Raw genomic sequence first — 15,566 nt, 5'->3', positions numbered from 1 at the left:
CCCCAGTGCCTGTCCCCAGATCAAGACCTAGCCCCCTTCAGCCATGTCCATCAAAAGTGCTATCAGCATGTCTGAGAAACTGCCCTACAAAGTCGCTGACATTGGCCTGGCCATCTGGGGATGCAAAGCCCTGGATATTGTGGAGAACCAGTTGCTGGATCTGATGTGCATGTGGGAGCTATACTCAGTCCTCTAAGCCCCTGAAGGGTGCCTGCATCACCAGCTGCCTACACAGGACTGTGGAGATGGCCATCCTCATTGAGACCCTCATTACCCTGGGTGCTGAGGTACAGTGGTCCAGCTGCAACATCTCTACCCAGGACCATGTGGCAGCTGCCATTGCCAAGGCTGGCATTCCAGTGTATGCCTGGAAGGGCGAAATGGAGGAGGGGTACCTGTGGTACACCAAGTAGACATTATACTTCAAAGATGGGATCCTCAAAATGATTCTGGACGTTGGTGGGGCCCTCACCAACCTCATCCACATCAAGTACCCACAGCTCTTGTCAAGCACGCGAGGCATCTTCGAGGAGTCCATAACTGGGGTCCACAACCTACACAAGATGACGGCCACTGGGATCCTGAAACTGCCTGCTGTCAATGTCAACAACTCCATCACCAAGAGCAAGTTTGACAACCTCTCCGGCTGCCGGGAGTCCCTCATAGATGGCAAGTGGGCCACAGACTTGATGATTGCCGGCAAGGTAGCCGTGGTAGCAGGCTATGGCAACATGGACAAGGGCTGTGCCCAGGCCCTGTGGGGTTTCAGGCCCATGTCATCATCATCAAGATTGACCCCATCAACACACTGAAGGCTGCCACAAAGGGCTATGAGGTGACCACCATAGACAAGGTCTGCCAGGAGGACAACACCTTTGTCACCACCACAGGCTGTGTCAACATCATCCTTGGCCAGCACTTCGAGCAGATGAAGAATAATGCTATCATGTGTAACACTGGACACTTTGACATGGAGATTGATGTAAAGTGGCTCAACAAGAAGAGTGTGGAAAGGGTGAACATCAAGCCCCAGGCAGACCAGTATTAGCTGAAGAATGGGCACCACATCATCCTGCTGGCTGAGGGTCGGCTGGTGAATCTGGGTTGTGCCGTGGGCCACACCAGCTTCATGATAAGTAACTCCTTCACCAGCCAAGTGATGGTGCAGATTGAGCTGCAGACCCACCCGGACAAGTACCCCGTTGGGGTTCTCTTCCTGCCCAAGAAGCTGAATGAGGCAATGGCTAAAGCCCACCTGGACAAGCTGAATGTGCAATTGACCAAGCTGACTGAGATGCAGGCCCTTTACCTGGGCATTCCCGTGATGGCCCGTTCACACCAGATCACTACCACTACTGAAAGCCGGACCTGCCCTTCACCTTCCAACTGTTGTCCTTGTCCAGTCCCTGTCTCTCCTCCCTAAGAGCAAATAGCACCAGTGATTGGTTCGTCAGTGTCCCTTATTGACTCCCTGGGGCTGGTCACTCAGTTTTTGGCCTCTGCTGCATCCCTCATACAGCATTCCAACTGTGGCAAGGGGAATTGAGAGGCTCCTCCTGAAGCCCTGGTCATGATAGAGGTACAAGGAAGACAGCCAAAGGGAACTAGGAATTCAGTGGTCTTGAAACTGCTCATTAAGTTAGTCCTTCCTTTGCCTGGAAGTCAGTAATGGAGTCACAAAACCCATATACTTTACCATCTAGGCCTTCACCCCGTCTGTGGACTTATACACGTGTGCTTGGTTTATAGATTCAATAATACCTCAGCCCATGACAGATAAGAAGCAGCTATACTGAAGGGCAAGGAAGAGCTGTTGTTTGAATTTTCCTGAGAGCCTGGCTTAGTGCTGGACCTTCTCTTACACCTCATAACAATGAGATTTGGTACTTTTAGTCCGTTTTATAGGAATTAGAATAGACTATTAAGGGACAACTGAGAAAGGACAGAGAACTGACAGCCAGAGGTAGAGAGTGGCCATAAAAACATAAAAGCAAACATAGATCTACTACCACTTTGTAACAAGATAGTTCCTATCACAACCCTGGGTCAAAAAGAGAATAATTTGGTCCATAATGTTTATGTTTAAAAAAAAAGCAGGAAGGTGGGTAAATAAAAATCTTGGTGTCTAAAAAAACAAAAAGAAAAAACAACTAGGAATACAGCTTACCAAGGAGGTAAATGAGTTCTACGATGAGGATTATAAAACACTGCTGAAAGAAATCAGAGATGAACACAAACAAATGGAAAAACATTCCATGCTCATGGATTGGAAGAATCGATGTTAAAATGGCCATACTGTCCAAAGCAATTACAGATTCAGTGCTATTCCTATCAAACTATCAATGTCATTTTTCATGGAATTAGACAAAACTATTCTAAAATCCATGTGGAACCAAAACAAAACCTTCATCACCAATTCAATCCCAAACAATAAGAGCAAAGCCAAAGGAATCACACTACCCAACTTCAAACTATATTACAAAGCTGAAGTAACCCAAACATGGTACTGGTACAAAAATTGACATATAAACTAATGGAACAGGTTAGAGAACCCAGAAATAAAGCGACACACTACCAGATCTGTGACAATGACAATAACAAACAATGGGGAAAGGACTCCCTATTAAATGGTACTGGGATAACTGGCTAGCAGAAGATTAAAATTGGACCCTCTTCCTTTTACCACATACAAAAATTAACTCAAGATGAATTAAATACTTAAATGTAAGACCTAAAACAATAAACACTGTGGAAGAAAACCTAGAAAATACCATTCTGGACATTGGTCTTGGCAAAGAATGTACGACAAATCCCCAAAAGCAACTGTAACAACAACAAAAAATAGACAAGTGGACTAATTAAAGAGCTTCTGCACAGCAAAAGAAACTATCATCAGAGTAAACAGACAACCTGCAGAATGGGAGAAAATATTCACAAACCATGCATCCTTAAAAGGTCTAATATCCTGAATCTATAAGGAACTTAATTCAGCAAGCAAAAAGCAAATAACACCACTTAAAAACAGGCAAAGGACATGAACAGATACTTTGCAAAAGAAAACATACATCAGGCCAACAAATATATGAAAAAATGCTCATCATCACTAATCATTAGATAAATGCAAATCAAAACCACAACGAGATACTATCCCACAGCAATCAGAATGGCAATTATTAAAAAGAGAAAAAACAGATGTCAGTGAGGTTCAGAAGAAAAGGGAACACTTATGGTGCAAATGTTAAAGAACATGTGGAAAGCATTGTGAAGATTTCTCAAAGAACTTAAAACAGAAATACCATTCAACCCAGCAATCCCGCTACTATACTTAGGGTATATACCCTAAAGAAAATAAACCATTCTACGAAAAAGACACGTGTACTCATGTTCATCGTAGCACTATTCACAGTAGCAAAGACATAGAATCAACCAAGATGCAAATCAATGGTAGACTAGATAAAGAAAATGTAGTACACATACACCATGGACTGCTACACAGCCACAAAAAGAACAAAATCGTGTCCTTTGCAGCAACATGGATGCAGCTGGAGGCCATTTTCCTAAGCAAACTAATGCAGGAACAGAAAAGCAATATTGCATGTTCTTATTATAAGTGGGAGCTAAATGTTGAATACACATGAACACAACGATGGAAACAATAGACACTGTCTATTACAAGCCATAAATGGTGAAAAAAAAAAAAAAAGTACAAATTGCTGTGGGGCCACAAGGCGAGGTTATTTATCACTAGTTAGGACAATAAGAAGAGGCTTCTCAAGAAGATGAATTTAAATATTAAAGGATACAACATCTGTTTTTGAATTCCCAAATATGAGGGTTTATTGAAGTAGTTACGTGTCACTAGCATTAAAGGAATTGTATTTTGTTGAAGATGAGTACCATGAATGTTTTTGAATATGTATGTCAGCCTTGCAATTAACATTATAGTGAAGTATGTATCTTTTAAGTTAGATTGCTCTTTAATAAGGCTTTTGGAAGTACTGCGTTACTACCATACTACTACTTTTATTAGCCTTACAGTTTATAGCTGAGAATCCAGTAAAATTTGGGAACTGCAGTTCAAAACTGTGCAGTTAATGGCTCAGTTTCTAGCTAGTTAGTGGCTGAGCCACGACTAGACTTCAAGACATCTAGCACCCAAATAGAAATCTTTTATATCATGCTCTTATGCCTTGATGGAATCTTATTCCGAACTTCTGCCATTACTAATGCTATTAACTAAATATCTTTCATTTTAATGTACATTTATGTAAAACATTAGCTATCAAACCTCAAGATCCATTTTATATGTCCAGAAAGGTATTAGGGCAGAACTGCCATCCCTCCCAGCCTCCACAGAATTATGTGCAGTGGCTCATGCCTGTAATCCTAGCACTTTCGGAGGCCAAGGTGGGTGAATCGCTTGAGCTCAGGAGTTCAAAATCACCCGGAGAAACATGGCAAAACACCCTCTCTAAAAAAATATAAAAATTAGCCAGGCATGGTGGCATGTGCCTGTAATCCCAGATACTCTGGAGGTTAAACTGGGAGGATGACTTGCATTTGGGAGGCAGAAGTTGCAGTGAGCCTGCATTTTAGCCTAGGCACCACTGCACTTTAACCTGGGCAACAGAGCCAGGCTTTGTCTCAAAAAGAAAAAAAAATCATTTATTTTAAGCTTTCTAGATACTGAGCCAGGATCCTGAGACAGTGCAGGAAGGGACACACTCTATGTTCTATAGGTAACTTTGCAGAGCCAACGCAGTATGGGGTAACAGTATATATGAAAAAAATGATTGCAATATGTCTACTTTTAGTAAACAGGCTTCTGACTTTTCACTGAGGTCATTTGGGAAATATTTATTGAAAGATTTTATGACAGAAAATGATTATGGAGTAGATCCTGGAAAGGTGATGTTCACCTGTCCTTTCATTATGGTGTATGTTTCAGAGACCCCAAACACAGTTGGGAGAGAAAAACACACATGAACACAAAAGGGAGGTCACATGCTGGGTGAATATCTCCCTAGCATTATCTGTAGGATTTTGCTAGAGTCTTTTAAAGCTGTTCATTTTTTTAAAGTTCTGCTGCAGTGTGCTTCTTTCTTCCTCTCTGTCTGAGTCGGGTCTTGCCTCTTTTATACTTTGTATGAAACCCGGGGGTCACGAAAGCACCATGCACAGGGCAGGCATTGAATAGATGTTTGTAGTTACTGATGGATTCTATGTCCATTTGTCGGATATTCTAAGTGTAATCTTCCTGGAAGATAATTGTATTTACTTTGTGAATATTTTTCTAGGATTATCACCTTTTACTGAGAGAAATCTGGTTGGTCAGGAACTGTGAATCCTCGTAAATGTTTATGAAAGTGCCCATGGTTTATACAGCATTATCAAATGCAAAAATAGATACTGAGATACTATCATTAGCTCATCACAAAAATGCAGCTGTTAAGCAGGAAGTCCAATTGGCTTACTAATTTTCTTAAAGTGTGTGAAACAATGAATCTTAATAGAGTTTATGCTTTAATGGGTCCACATTTTCACTCATTTTATTAAAATCTTTTGCCATGAGCTGCAGTTAGGTAAGTAATTATACGTTAGTCAAAGAGTTAAAAACATAAAAGCCAAGTAACTAAGGTAATTCAGCAAGATGAGGTCATTTTTCCTCCAACACCAGATGGGTACCGCAGGTAAAAACCGTAACACTTGATCTCTTCCATATGACTTAGAAAGAGATTAATGTTGACATTTAACTTTTAAATAAAATATTTTATAGTAAAAAGTATTACTAAATAGTAAGTTATTGTTTTGAAATGAAACATTTGTCAGTATGCTTTTTGTGCAACAGTCAAGTTTAAAATTCTAATTCTAAAATGGAAAATAATATAAAAATTCAACTCTGCATCTGAAACAAAAGAGTAATCTTTTCTTAGCTGATAATTTTCTGTGAACTGGGGTGGTATCATGATGACACTTTCTGGTGTGGAGCCTATTACTCCCAATACTTTCATATTTGAGAAGATACTACTTAATGAACTAAATCTTTTTGTTGTGTCATCTGCATGCTTTTCAGATGGAAAGTATTGTGGTATGTTTGCATTCATGTATAAACTGAAATTTGTTAGTGTATAGAGTAGTGCATAGTTGGTTAGAAAAATCACAGACATAAAGACAGCCTCACTGGAGGTCTGAGTCTGCAAGCAGCATGTCTACAGAGAAAAAGCATGTTTTCATTTTAACAAGTTTTTCCACTTTGAGGCTGAATAGTCTACAAAGATTTGTGTGGATTGCCAATTCAGTGATCCAAATCAATGAAAGTTGCCAATAGCAAACCTCATGAATTAGTCTTTCCACACATCATCGTACTTGGCAGCCGGCAGACATTCTATGCTTCATTTACCCAGAATTTGAAGAAGCTTGACCTGGAGCAACAACTAAAGGGAAAGAGGAAGGGGCACTAAACAGAGATAGAGCTACAGATATATGCCCTTCTTCTATATGTCAGATACTATGCTTTAAATATTACCTTATTTAATCCTTACAATAGCTCTTAGAGTAGAATTGTTATCCTTCTCCCTTGACAGATGATGAAACTGAAGTTCTTCAAAAAGATTAAGTAACCTATTCAAGGTCACACAGCTGGATCTAGGATTAAAGCCCACGTCTGCCTGATTCATTCATGCATCCACTCCTGTATTCATCTGACAAGCATTTATTGTGTGTCTGTTGTGCTTGGTGAGGAAATATAGTAGTGCACAAGAATTACATCATCCCCACTCTCATGAGAGTTTCCAGCCATTTAAACAAATAATTGCAAAGGTTATATTATATGCTTTCTACCACACCTAACTACTGATACATTTATTTAAGGCTAGGTACTTATTCTTTTAAGAACAGTGGAAATTAAAAGATAAAAATGTGTTAAGGAAGACTATAATCTGAAAAGTCTATTTTAGGACCCAAACCAAATGCATGAAAGTTCTCCTGCTTACTATAAACATCTGTGAACAGTGGATCTTGATTTTCCCTTTTAAAAAGTATTTTTGATTTTTTATTATTAGGTATAAAATCAATTAATAGCTGATGAGCAGTTATTATTAATACATTATTATTATTATTCGCATTTGTAAATCTCGATCATTTTAAAAGTACTTCAATGTGTGCTTTTATTTGCTCTTTTTAACAACCGTGCCCAAACCTAATTTTTTGGTTCCTGATTCTAATTCGTAAGTCTTTTGGATCCTAGCTTCTTCATGCTCCAAGAAAATTGTGGTTTTGTTTTTATTTTCTTTGAAAAATTAATAGACATTTAATTAATGTCTCTCTGCCAAATACTATGGAGAAATAAAATGATTGAAAAAGCTCAGTTCTTTGCTCTTAAAAGAGCTAGATAGGGGCAACAGATATAGATGAATAACATAAGAGAGGGGGTCTCTCAGAAAGTTTTGTGTGGAGAAAATGCTATACCTGGGCTAAACATGGAATTCACCCAGAATCAAAAATTCAATCATTTCATGATGTTCCACCATTGCGATGAATGTTAGATCTGAGGACATGGAAACAATCAGGATAGAAAGCCAGTATTGAGTCCCAGAGGTACTACCCTACCTAGAGTAAACAAAAATAGGGAGGCAAAGATGGAATTTTTCACTTTTCCTATGTCTCTTTTCTAAACAGGTATATTTCTTAATAGCTAACCCGCACAATGGAAAACTCAGGGAAAGCAAATAGAAAGGATACACATGATGGGCCACCAAAAGAAGTTAAATTGCCTACCAGTGAAGCACTTCTAGACTATCAGTAAGTTTTTATTCTGAAATCTGAAAGTTGCCATATATAAAGGGCAGTGATTGTTAAGACTCACATAACTCCAAATGGAAATGATGCATGCAGCAGCTGCCAGAAGAATAGATGTGGATTTGGAAGCATAATTGCACTCTTGTGCTATGCACATATTTTTAAAGGTTTTTGAAACTTTTAATGTAACATAGTCCAAGTAGTACCTATGACTACTTAGACTATGTTATGAAATGAAATGAAAGCTGCTATGAAACAGCTTTCATTAATGTGGTATTGGCTCCCTCAATTGTATTATTGGTTACTCTCACCAATGCATACAACAGCTTGCTAGCTTACCTCTTAAAATACAACATAAAATGGTTAGTTTACATTTATAGAGAGTGGAAGAGGCTGGATGTTGTGTTTCATGCCTGTAATCCCAGCACTTTAGGAGGCCAAAGTGGGAGGATCGCCTGAGGTTGGCAGTTTAAGAACCAGCCTGGCCAGCATGGTGAAAACAGGTATCGACTAAAAGCAAAAAATTAGCCAGACATGGTGGCGTGTGCCTGTAATCTCAGCTACTTGGAAGACTGAGGCAGAAGAATTGCTCAAACCTGGGAAGTGGAGGTTGCAGTAAGCCAAGATCACACCACTGCATTCCAGCCTGGGCAACAGAGCAAGACTCCATCTCAAAAAAAAAAAGAATGGAAGAGAAAATTTCCCTTTATGCGACCTTTTATTTCTTAGACATTGCAACTTACATTTTCCTAAACGGCTACATATAAAATCCAAATGATTTACAGAAAATTCTTTTAATAACATTTCATAATGTCTCATTCCTAGGAGCTGGAGACAGAAGTACAGGTAATATTTATTCTATGTTTATGTTTTATTCCAACAAATAGCTCCTTGAGGGTTGTGAACTTTAGCTTTTGGCACGAGGTAGGTGTTTAATGTGTAATTCTTAGAGAATTAATAGATAAGTGTTAGTCTTTTCTCACATAAAGCTGAAATGTGCTTCATTCATGTATTCATTCAATATGTACTTGAGTGTCTACCAAGTGCAAATCAAGTGCTGGGTACGGAAGCATAGAAGCAAACAGGATCACATGGTTCCTGCCTTGATGAAGCATGGGAGACAGACAATAAGCCACTAATTTGAGCTTCAAAAAAAAGTGACAGGACAGTGTGGTGGCTCACGCCTATAATCCCAGCACTTTGAGAGGCCAATGTGGGTAGATGAGCCCAGGAGTTTGAGATCAGCCTGAGCAACATGATGAAACCCCATCTCTACAAGATAACAATTAGTCCCTCCTATTTAGGAGGTGGAGGTGGGAGGATTGCCTGAACCCAGGGAGGTCAAGGTTACAGTGAGCCATGATTGTGTCACTGCACTACAGCCTTGGTGACAGAGAGAGATCCTGTCTCAAAAAAAAAAAAAAAAAGTTACATGACTATAATAAAGGCACTATAAAAGAAAAATGTAGGGTGCTGTTTAACAGCATAACTAAAGGATTTGACCTAGACAGAGGGGTTAGGAAAAGCTTGCTTGAGAAAGCTTCGAGCTGATTTCTGGAAAAGGAACACGCGTTATGTATTTATGCATTCCATGTGTTCCTCAGTGACAGAACTGTTGTCACATGACAAATAGCCAGGACACTCTCTCTCATCATCTGAGGAAGGATTGTCCAGGAGTCCCCTGGCAGCCTCTTATACCTCTTTCAGCTCCTAATAAAGCAGTGAGCACACAGTAGGTAGTTAATTTATGGTTTTTGAGCAATTGACCTTTTTTCAAATTTATCCCAAGAAAGTCTTGAACTTCTATGGTTGTTTGAGAAGAGCTGATACTACCAATGTTCAGTCTATAAAATTGTCATCTCTGAATAATGATTTTTTCTTTTCTCAACTATCCTTATTTTCCCTTCAGTTCCCTGCAATAAGTATGGATATAGATGTAGAAATAGGTGAGAATATGGTTATGAGTAAAAAAATGCAGATGATATAGATTTTTTGAAAGTCAAGTTTATTTGGATCAATGATTTGTTGGTTGGTTGGTTGGTTTTTGAGACAAGAGTCTTGCTCTGTCACCCCCAGGCTGGAGTGCAGTGGCATGATCTCAGCCCACTACAACCCCCACCTCCCAGGTTCAACTGATTCTCCCACCTCAGCCTCCCAAGTAGCTGGGATTACAGGCACACGCCAACATGCACACTAATTTTTTGTATTTTTAGTAAAGATGGGTTTTCGCCATGTTGGCCAGGCTGGTCTTCAACCCCTGATCTCAGGTGATCTGCCCACCTTGGCCTCCCAAAGTGCTGGGATTACAGGTATGAGCCATGTTTGTTTGTTTTTATAGAGACAAGGTCTCCCTACGTAGACCATGCTTGTCTCAAAACTCCTGGGCTCAAGTGATCAGCCCATCTCGACCTCCCAAAGTGCTAGGATTACAGGCGTGAGCCACTGGGTCTAGCCAAGATTTGTGTTTTTATATGGATAAAGCAGTTAAAATATTTTAGGTGAAGGAAAAATATGGCGGGACATTTGTGCTTGGCTCTCCCTCAACAAACTGTGAGCTCCTTGAAGACTGTTGTTTACTCCTGTCTATACCTCTAGTAACTATCACAGCCTGATATATAGTATGAGCTCAGAGTTTCTTTGTTGAGTAAATATTGTTGGATCTTGTCTGAAAGCAAAATCACACTCATGAAACCAAACACAATATTATTGTTGCCTGTTGATACAAGAAATAAAATTTTTAACATATTAACACTCAGTGATGAAATGCCCACCAATAAACAAGCTCTTTCTTACCTACTGGTGAGTATAGATTGTTAATATTCTGAAAACATCTGCAACAAAGCAATCTTGCCCTTTTATCAAGTAATTTCAACGATATAGGAACTCTTTCCCAGAATGCAAGGTCACGAACTTCTATGGTTGTTTGTGAAGAACTGATATTGCCAATACTAAATCTATAACGTGATCATCTCTAAGTATTGGTAGTTTTTATTTTCTCCTTTATGCTTGTTGTCTCCCAGGTTTCTACATTAAATATTGGTAGAGATATAAAAAAACAGATGTGGGTACGTTTATGGGTTTAAAAAAAAACCCACAAAAATATAGGTTTTTTGGAATTCAAATTAATTTGTTTTCCTTCCCAGAATTTTCAATGAAATTGCATGAGTCGGGGGAACACTGAAACATTACTAACATTTTAACAACATAGAGAGAGGGGCGAAAGGTGACATATTGTATTACTAACAATTTAGTGTCACTGTGCTTTAGAATAGTACCATATCCTTTTCAAATTCCTTTAATGTATATTGGTTTTTTTATCACCCCACTTGCTTCAGCACTTAGTGTGACATTTCAGATTCTAGGGCACTGAGTAGATGGGGAGATATTAAAAAGGAAGAAGTGTATAGAGAACAATGATGCTTGAAGTCCCCATAATAGCGTCGAGTTCTGAAATTAAGCTTCATCTGCTTCCTGGTAAAATACGCCTCTCATGAAGCCAGAGAAGGCAAAGAAGCCTCAGCTAAATTAGACCCCCAGGTACCATGAGCTCCACAAGGGGGCCAGTGAAGCTGCCAAAACATTTAGGGCATTCAAAATTCCCCCGAGGCCTGCTGCTGCCACTCACATCATCCGGAACTACTCACTGCAGAAATGGACAAGAGACAAAGCCTGAGGCCATTTGCTCCTAAATGCTCTGAGGGAGGGGTGGTTGTCTTAAGTGTGGGGTTACCAGATGTATCACATAGAAATAAAGGCTGCCCAATTAGAGTTTCAGAGAAACACCAAATAATTTTTTTAGTATAAATATGACCCATGAAGTTGGGTTAGGGCAGCACGTGGTCTCCAGCCCAATAATTGCATGCTCAGTCATCACCAAGGAAAGCTCTCAGCCACAGCCAGAAAATTTGTCAATTGCCCTTTCTCTTTGAGGAAGATGCGGTCGTAGCTGTTGCGGATTGTTGGTTCGCACGCTCTTGCTCCTGAATCATCACTGTTCACTCTTGCTGAGGAACAAGTTGGTCAGGAAGCCGCACAGCAGCCATGGCTTTTAAGGACACCAGAAAAACACCCATGGAGCTGGAGGTGGCAATTTACCAAATTCGAATCACTCTAACAAGCCGCAAGGTAAAATCCCTGGAGAAGGTGTGTGCTAACTTATCAGAGGAGCAAAGGAAAAGAATCTCAAAGTGAAAGGACCAGTTTGAATGCCTACCAAGACTTTGAGAATCACTGCAAGAAAAACACCTTGTGGTGAAGGTTCTAAGACATGGGATCATTTCCAGATGAGAATCCACAAGCGACTCATTGACTTGCACAGTCCTTCTGAGATTAAGTAGATTACTTTCATCAGTATTGAGCCAGGAGTTGAGGTGGAAGTCACCATTGCAGATGCTTAAAGTCAGCTATTTTAATAAATTGATTACGAGTTAAAAAAAAAAATTGTCTATTCACAAGCCCATCTATAGACTCAGTTTAACCAATGAAGACCACATCTTGAGATTCATTTGCTTGCTCTACCCATGTAACGAAGTAGTATTACTATATTTATAATTGCAGAAATTATGTGAGTAATTTGCACATTTGCATTTATTCGTTTCAGATAATTTTCATTTATAATACTTTTTTTAATCTCCTGAAAAACAGGAGGTAGAGAAGGCACTCCTTCAAAATTTTTGCACAAACGTAAGCTTTAAGTAAGAAGTCAAAGATAAGCCAGGTGTAGTGGTGCACATCTGTAACCCCAGCTACTTGGGAGGCTGAGGTTGGAGGATTCCTTGAGCCCAGGAGTTCAAGCCCAGCCTGAAGAGCACAGCACCTTATTTTCTTACTATTTTGTGTAGCCCACCTATCTATAGTAGTCCCCTCCATTCACAGTCCTTCTTATATTCTTATTTTCCCCATGGTACTTATCATAATGTATAAACAATATGTTTCAATATATGTACGGGTTTACTTCTTATTATCCAGTAAAAGGTATTCCTTGAAGGCAAGGATCATGAAGGTGTTGTCAAAAATTATAGGCCGAGCACAAGTGGCTCACACCTGTATTCTCTCTAATTTGGGAGGCCAAGGTGGGTGTATCACTTGAAGCCAGGAGTTCAAGACCAGACTGGCCAACATGGTGAAACCTCATCTCAGCAAAAAATTCAAAAATTAGCTGGGCATGGTGGCGCGTGCCTGTAATCCCAGCTACTGGTGTGGTAGGGGGCTAAAGTGGGAGAATAGCTTGAACCTGGGAAGGGGAGGTTGCAGTGGGCCAAAATTGTGCCACCGTACTCCAGCCTGAGTGACAGAGCAAGACTGTTTCCAAAGGGAAAAAAAAGAAAAAAAAAAAACTATCTCTATAATGCCTAAAACAATGCTGGGCACCTAGTGGCAGGTCTTTAAATCTACATTGTATATATGACTGTTTGAAAGGGAATACTGGTCCATTTAAATTGCAGAATTTTGGAACTGAAAAGAAAGCATAGAGTTCATCTCCATCAATCCTCTTATTTCGGGAACAGTAAGCCAAAGCCTAAAGGTTAAATATCCCTAGAGAACTGGAAAACCAGCTCTAAAATTCAAGTTTCATAATATCCAAACAGAGCTTTTTATGACCAGTAAAGGATTTTTCTTAATGTTGCATTTTCTCATTATTGGGAAAGAAAGAGCCTGCTTTTTCTCTCTACTGAGTATACAATGTCACAAATATAACTGACGTCTGGGGGGAAGGGCTAAAAACATAAGGCTCAATTCAACTGATATTTACTAAGCATTTACTTTATGCTAGAAGCATTCACATATGCTTTCTTATTTTAATCCTTATGAAAATATGCAGAACTAGGTATTCTTATCCCATTTGACAGCTTGGACATTTAGGCACAGGGAATTGACTTGCCTGAGATAATGTAGACAAAAAGTGGTAAGGGCAAGATTTAAAACCAGAGTTTCTCATTCTTTAACTACTCTTCTGTTCACTGTACTACAGAGGTGCTGTATTTCTGGTTTTGTTTTGTTTTGTTTTTAATTGAGCCAAAAGGTTTAGATAACACATTTCCTTTGCATTATTTTGGTCTCAGATTTAAAGTTATAAGATTTACTAGGTCATAGTGATACAAGATATACTATAAATTTTTTTTAATTATTTATTTACTTTGAGACAGGATCTCACTCTGTCGCCCAGGCTGGAGTGCAGTGGCATGATCTTGGCTCACTGCAACCTCCACCTCCTGGGTTCAAGCGATTCTCCTGCCTCAGCCTCCTGAGTAGCTGGGACTATAGGTCTTCGCCACCATACCTGGCTAATTTTTGTATTTTTAGAAGGACAGGGTTTCGCCATGTTGGCCAGCCTGGTCTGGAACTCCTGTCCTCAAGAGATCCACCTGCTGGCTGGACGCAGTGGTTTATGCCTGTAATCCCAGCACTTTGGGAGGCTGAAGTGGGTGGATCACTTGATGTCAGGAGTTAAAGACCAGTCTGGTCAACATGGAGAAACCCCCGTCTCTACTAAAAATAGAAATATTAGCCAGGTGTGGTGGCAGGTGCCTATAATCCCAGTTACTCAGGAGGCTGAGGCAGGAGAATCACTTGAACCCAGGAGACAGAGGTTGCAGTGAGCCAAGATCACGCTACGGCACTCCGGCCTGGGCAACAGGGCAAGACTCCATTTCAAAAAAAAAAGATCCAGCCTCCCAGATGCTGGGATTACAGGTGTGACTCACCATACCCAGCAAATTTTTAAAGAGATATACTATACTTAAAACCTCAAATAGCTATCAAATAGCCTATACAAAAGACTTTCTACACTTTTCTCTCATACCTAACAGACACTCAACAAATAGTTGTTGAGTATTAAAGAAATGTATTTGTGCCAGAAAAGAAGTTTTTACTATTTGTAGAAGAGAGGGCATGCTAATGAACTTGAACCAATAGGCATGCCTAGTTTACCTTAATATTTCAAGAAAGTGTGCTGGCCCTTATAACGTCTTAGTTTTGTTTATCATTTTTGTCTGAATATTTTTAGAATTCTAGAAAGCATGTTTTCTGTATGCCCTCTCCTTGTTTTCCTTTAGGCCAAATTATTTATAAACAATTCGAAAGTATGAAATTATAATTATAAAATATGAACAGGGGTTTTTTTTGAAAAGAAAAAAACAACCTTGAAGTTATCTTTCCAATATATATTTTAGTGAGTTAAATAGATTCAGAAACAGAAAACCATTTGGGAAGGGTTTTTATCCCTAAATGTGTTTTCATAATGTATTTAATCACTTCAAATACTTTTTAAATTTCTCTTATGAATTTTTCCTAAGATAAATGATTCTAACACATTTTATCTTTGTTGATTCCCAGATGTCAAATAAAGGAAAATGCAGTAGAGCGATTCATGTTTCAAATAAAGACACTTAGGGAAAAGAATCAAAAATATCATGAAAGAGTGAGTATAAAATTTAGAACCTATATATAGTCATTAAACATTTACACTCATGCTTTCAAAAAATGTGGATTATAGTGAAATATACTCTAGGAAATTATCTTCTTGAAAGCTTGGAAGTGATTTACTTACAATCTATTTAAGTTTCTTTGTACATGTGTGGCAAGAGGGTACTGCTGTTCTCATTATATTAGTTATAACGTCAATGGAAGATGGGTTGAATTATGTTACTTACATCCTGAAGACACTGAATTTTACATTCAAAATTTTAAAGCTTTGAAACCACATTTATCTTTTGCCTTTTTATTTAACCAAACTATAAAACATTGGTTCTCTATTTTTCATTTCTTCA

The 15,566-nt window shown here is 39.2% G+C and overlaps 1 protein-coding gene and 2 pseudogenes across 1 annotated transcript in view; all 3 read left to right on the top strand.

Moving 5' to 3' along the window:
* Positions 1-41: 41 nt before the first annotated feature.
* LOC116563311 lies at positions 42-1,359 on the top strand (annotated as a pseudogene).
* A 6,318-nt stretch (positions 1,360-7,677) lies between these two features.
* The window catches only part of CCDC83 (coiled-coil domain containing 83), a 52,657-nt gene continuing 44,768 nt past the window's right edge, over positions 7,678-15,566 (top strand). Inside the window, 2 exon segments of the mRNA XM_032295932.1 lie at positions 7,678-7,800; positions 15,133-15,217. Coding sequence (XP_032151823.1) covers positions 7,706-7,800; positions 15,133-15,217 — 180 coding nt within the window. The 5' untranslated portion in view covers positions 7,678-7,705.
* LOC116563308 lies at positions 11,252-12,222 on the top strand (annotated as a pseudogene).

This window comes from Sapajus apella, unplaced genomic scaffold (assembly GCF_009761245.1).
Source record: "Sapajus apella isolate SASKATOON/1434 unplaced genomic scaffold, GSC_monkey_1.0 scaffold34, whole genome shotgun sequence".
In the NCBI taxonomy this organism is placed as follows: Eukaryota; Metazoa; Chordata; class Mammalia; order Primates; family Cebidae; genus Sapajus; species Sapajus apella.
Note: the sequence above shows the minus strand (reverse complement) of the source record. Positions and strands in the feature narration are given on the sequence as shown.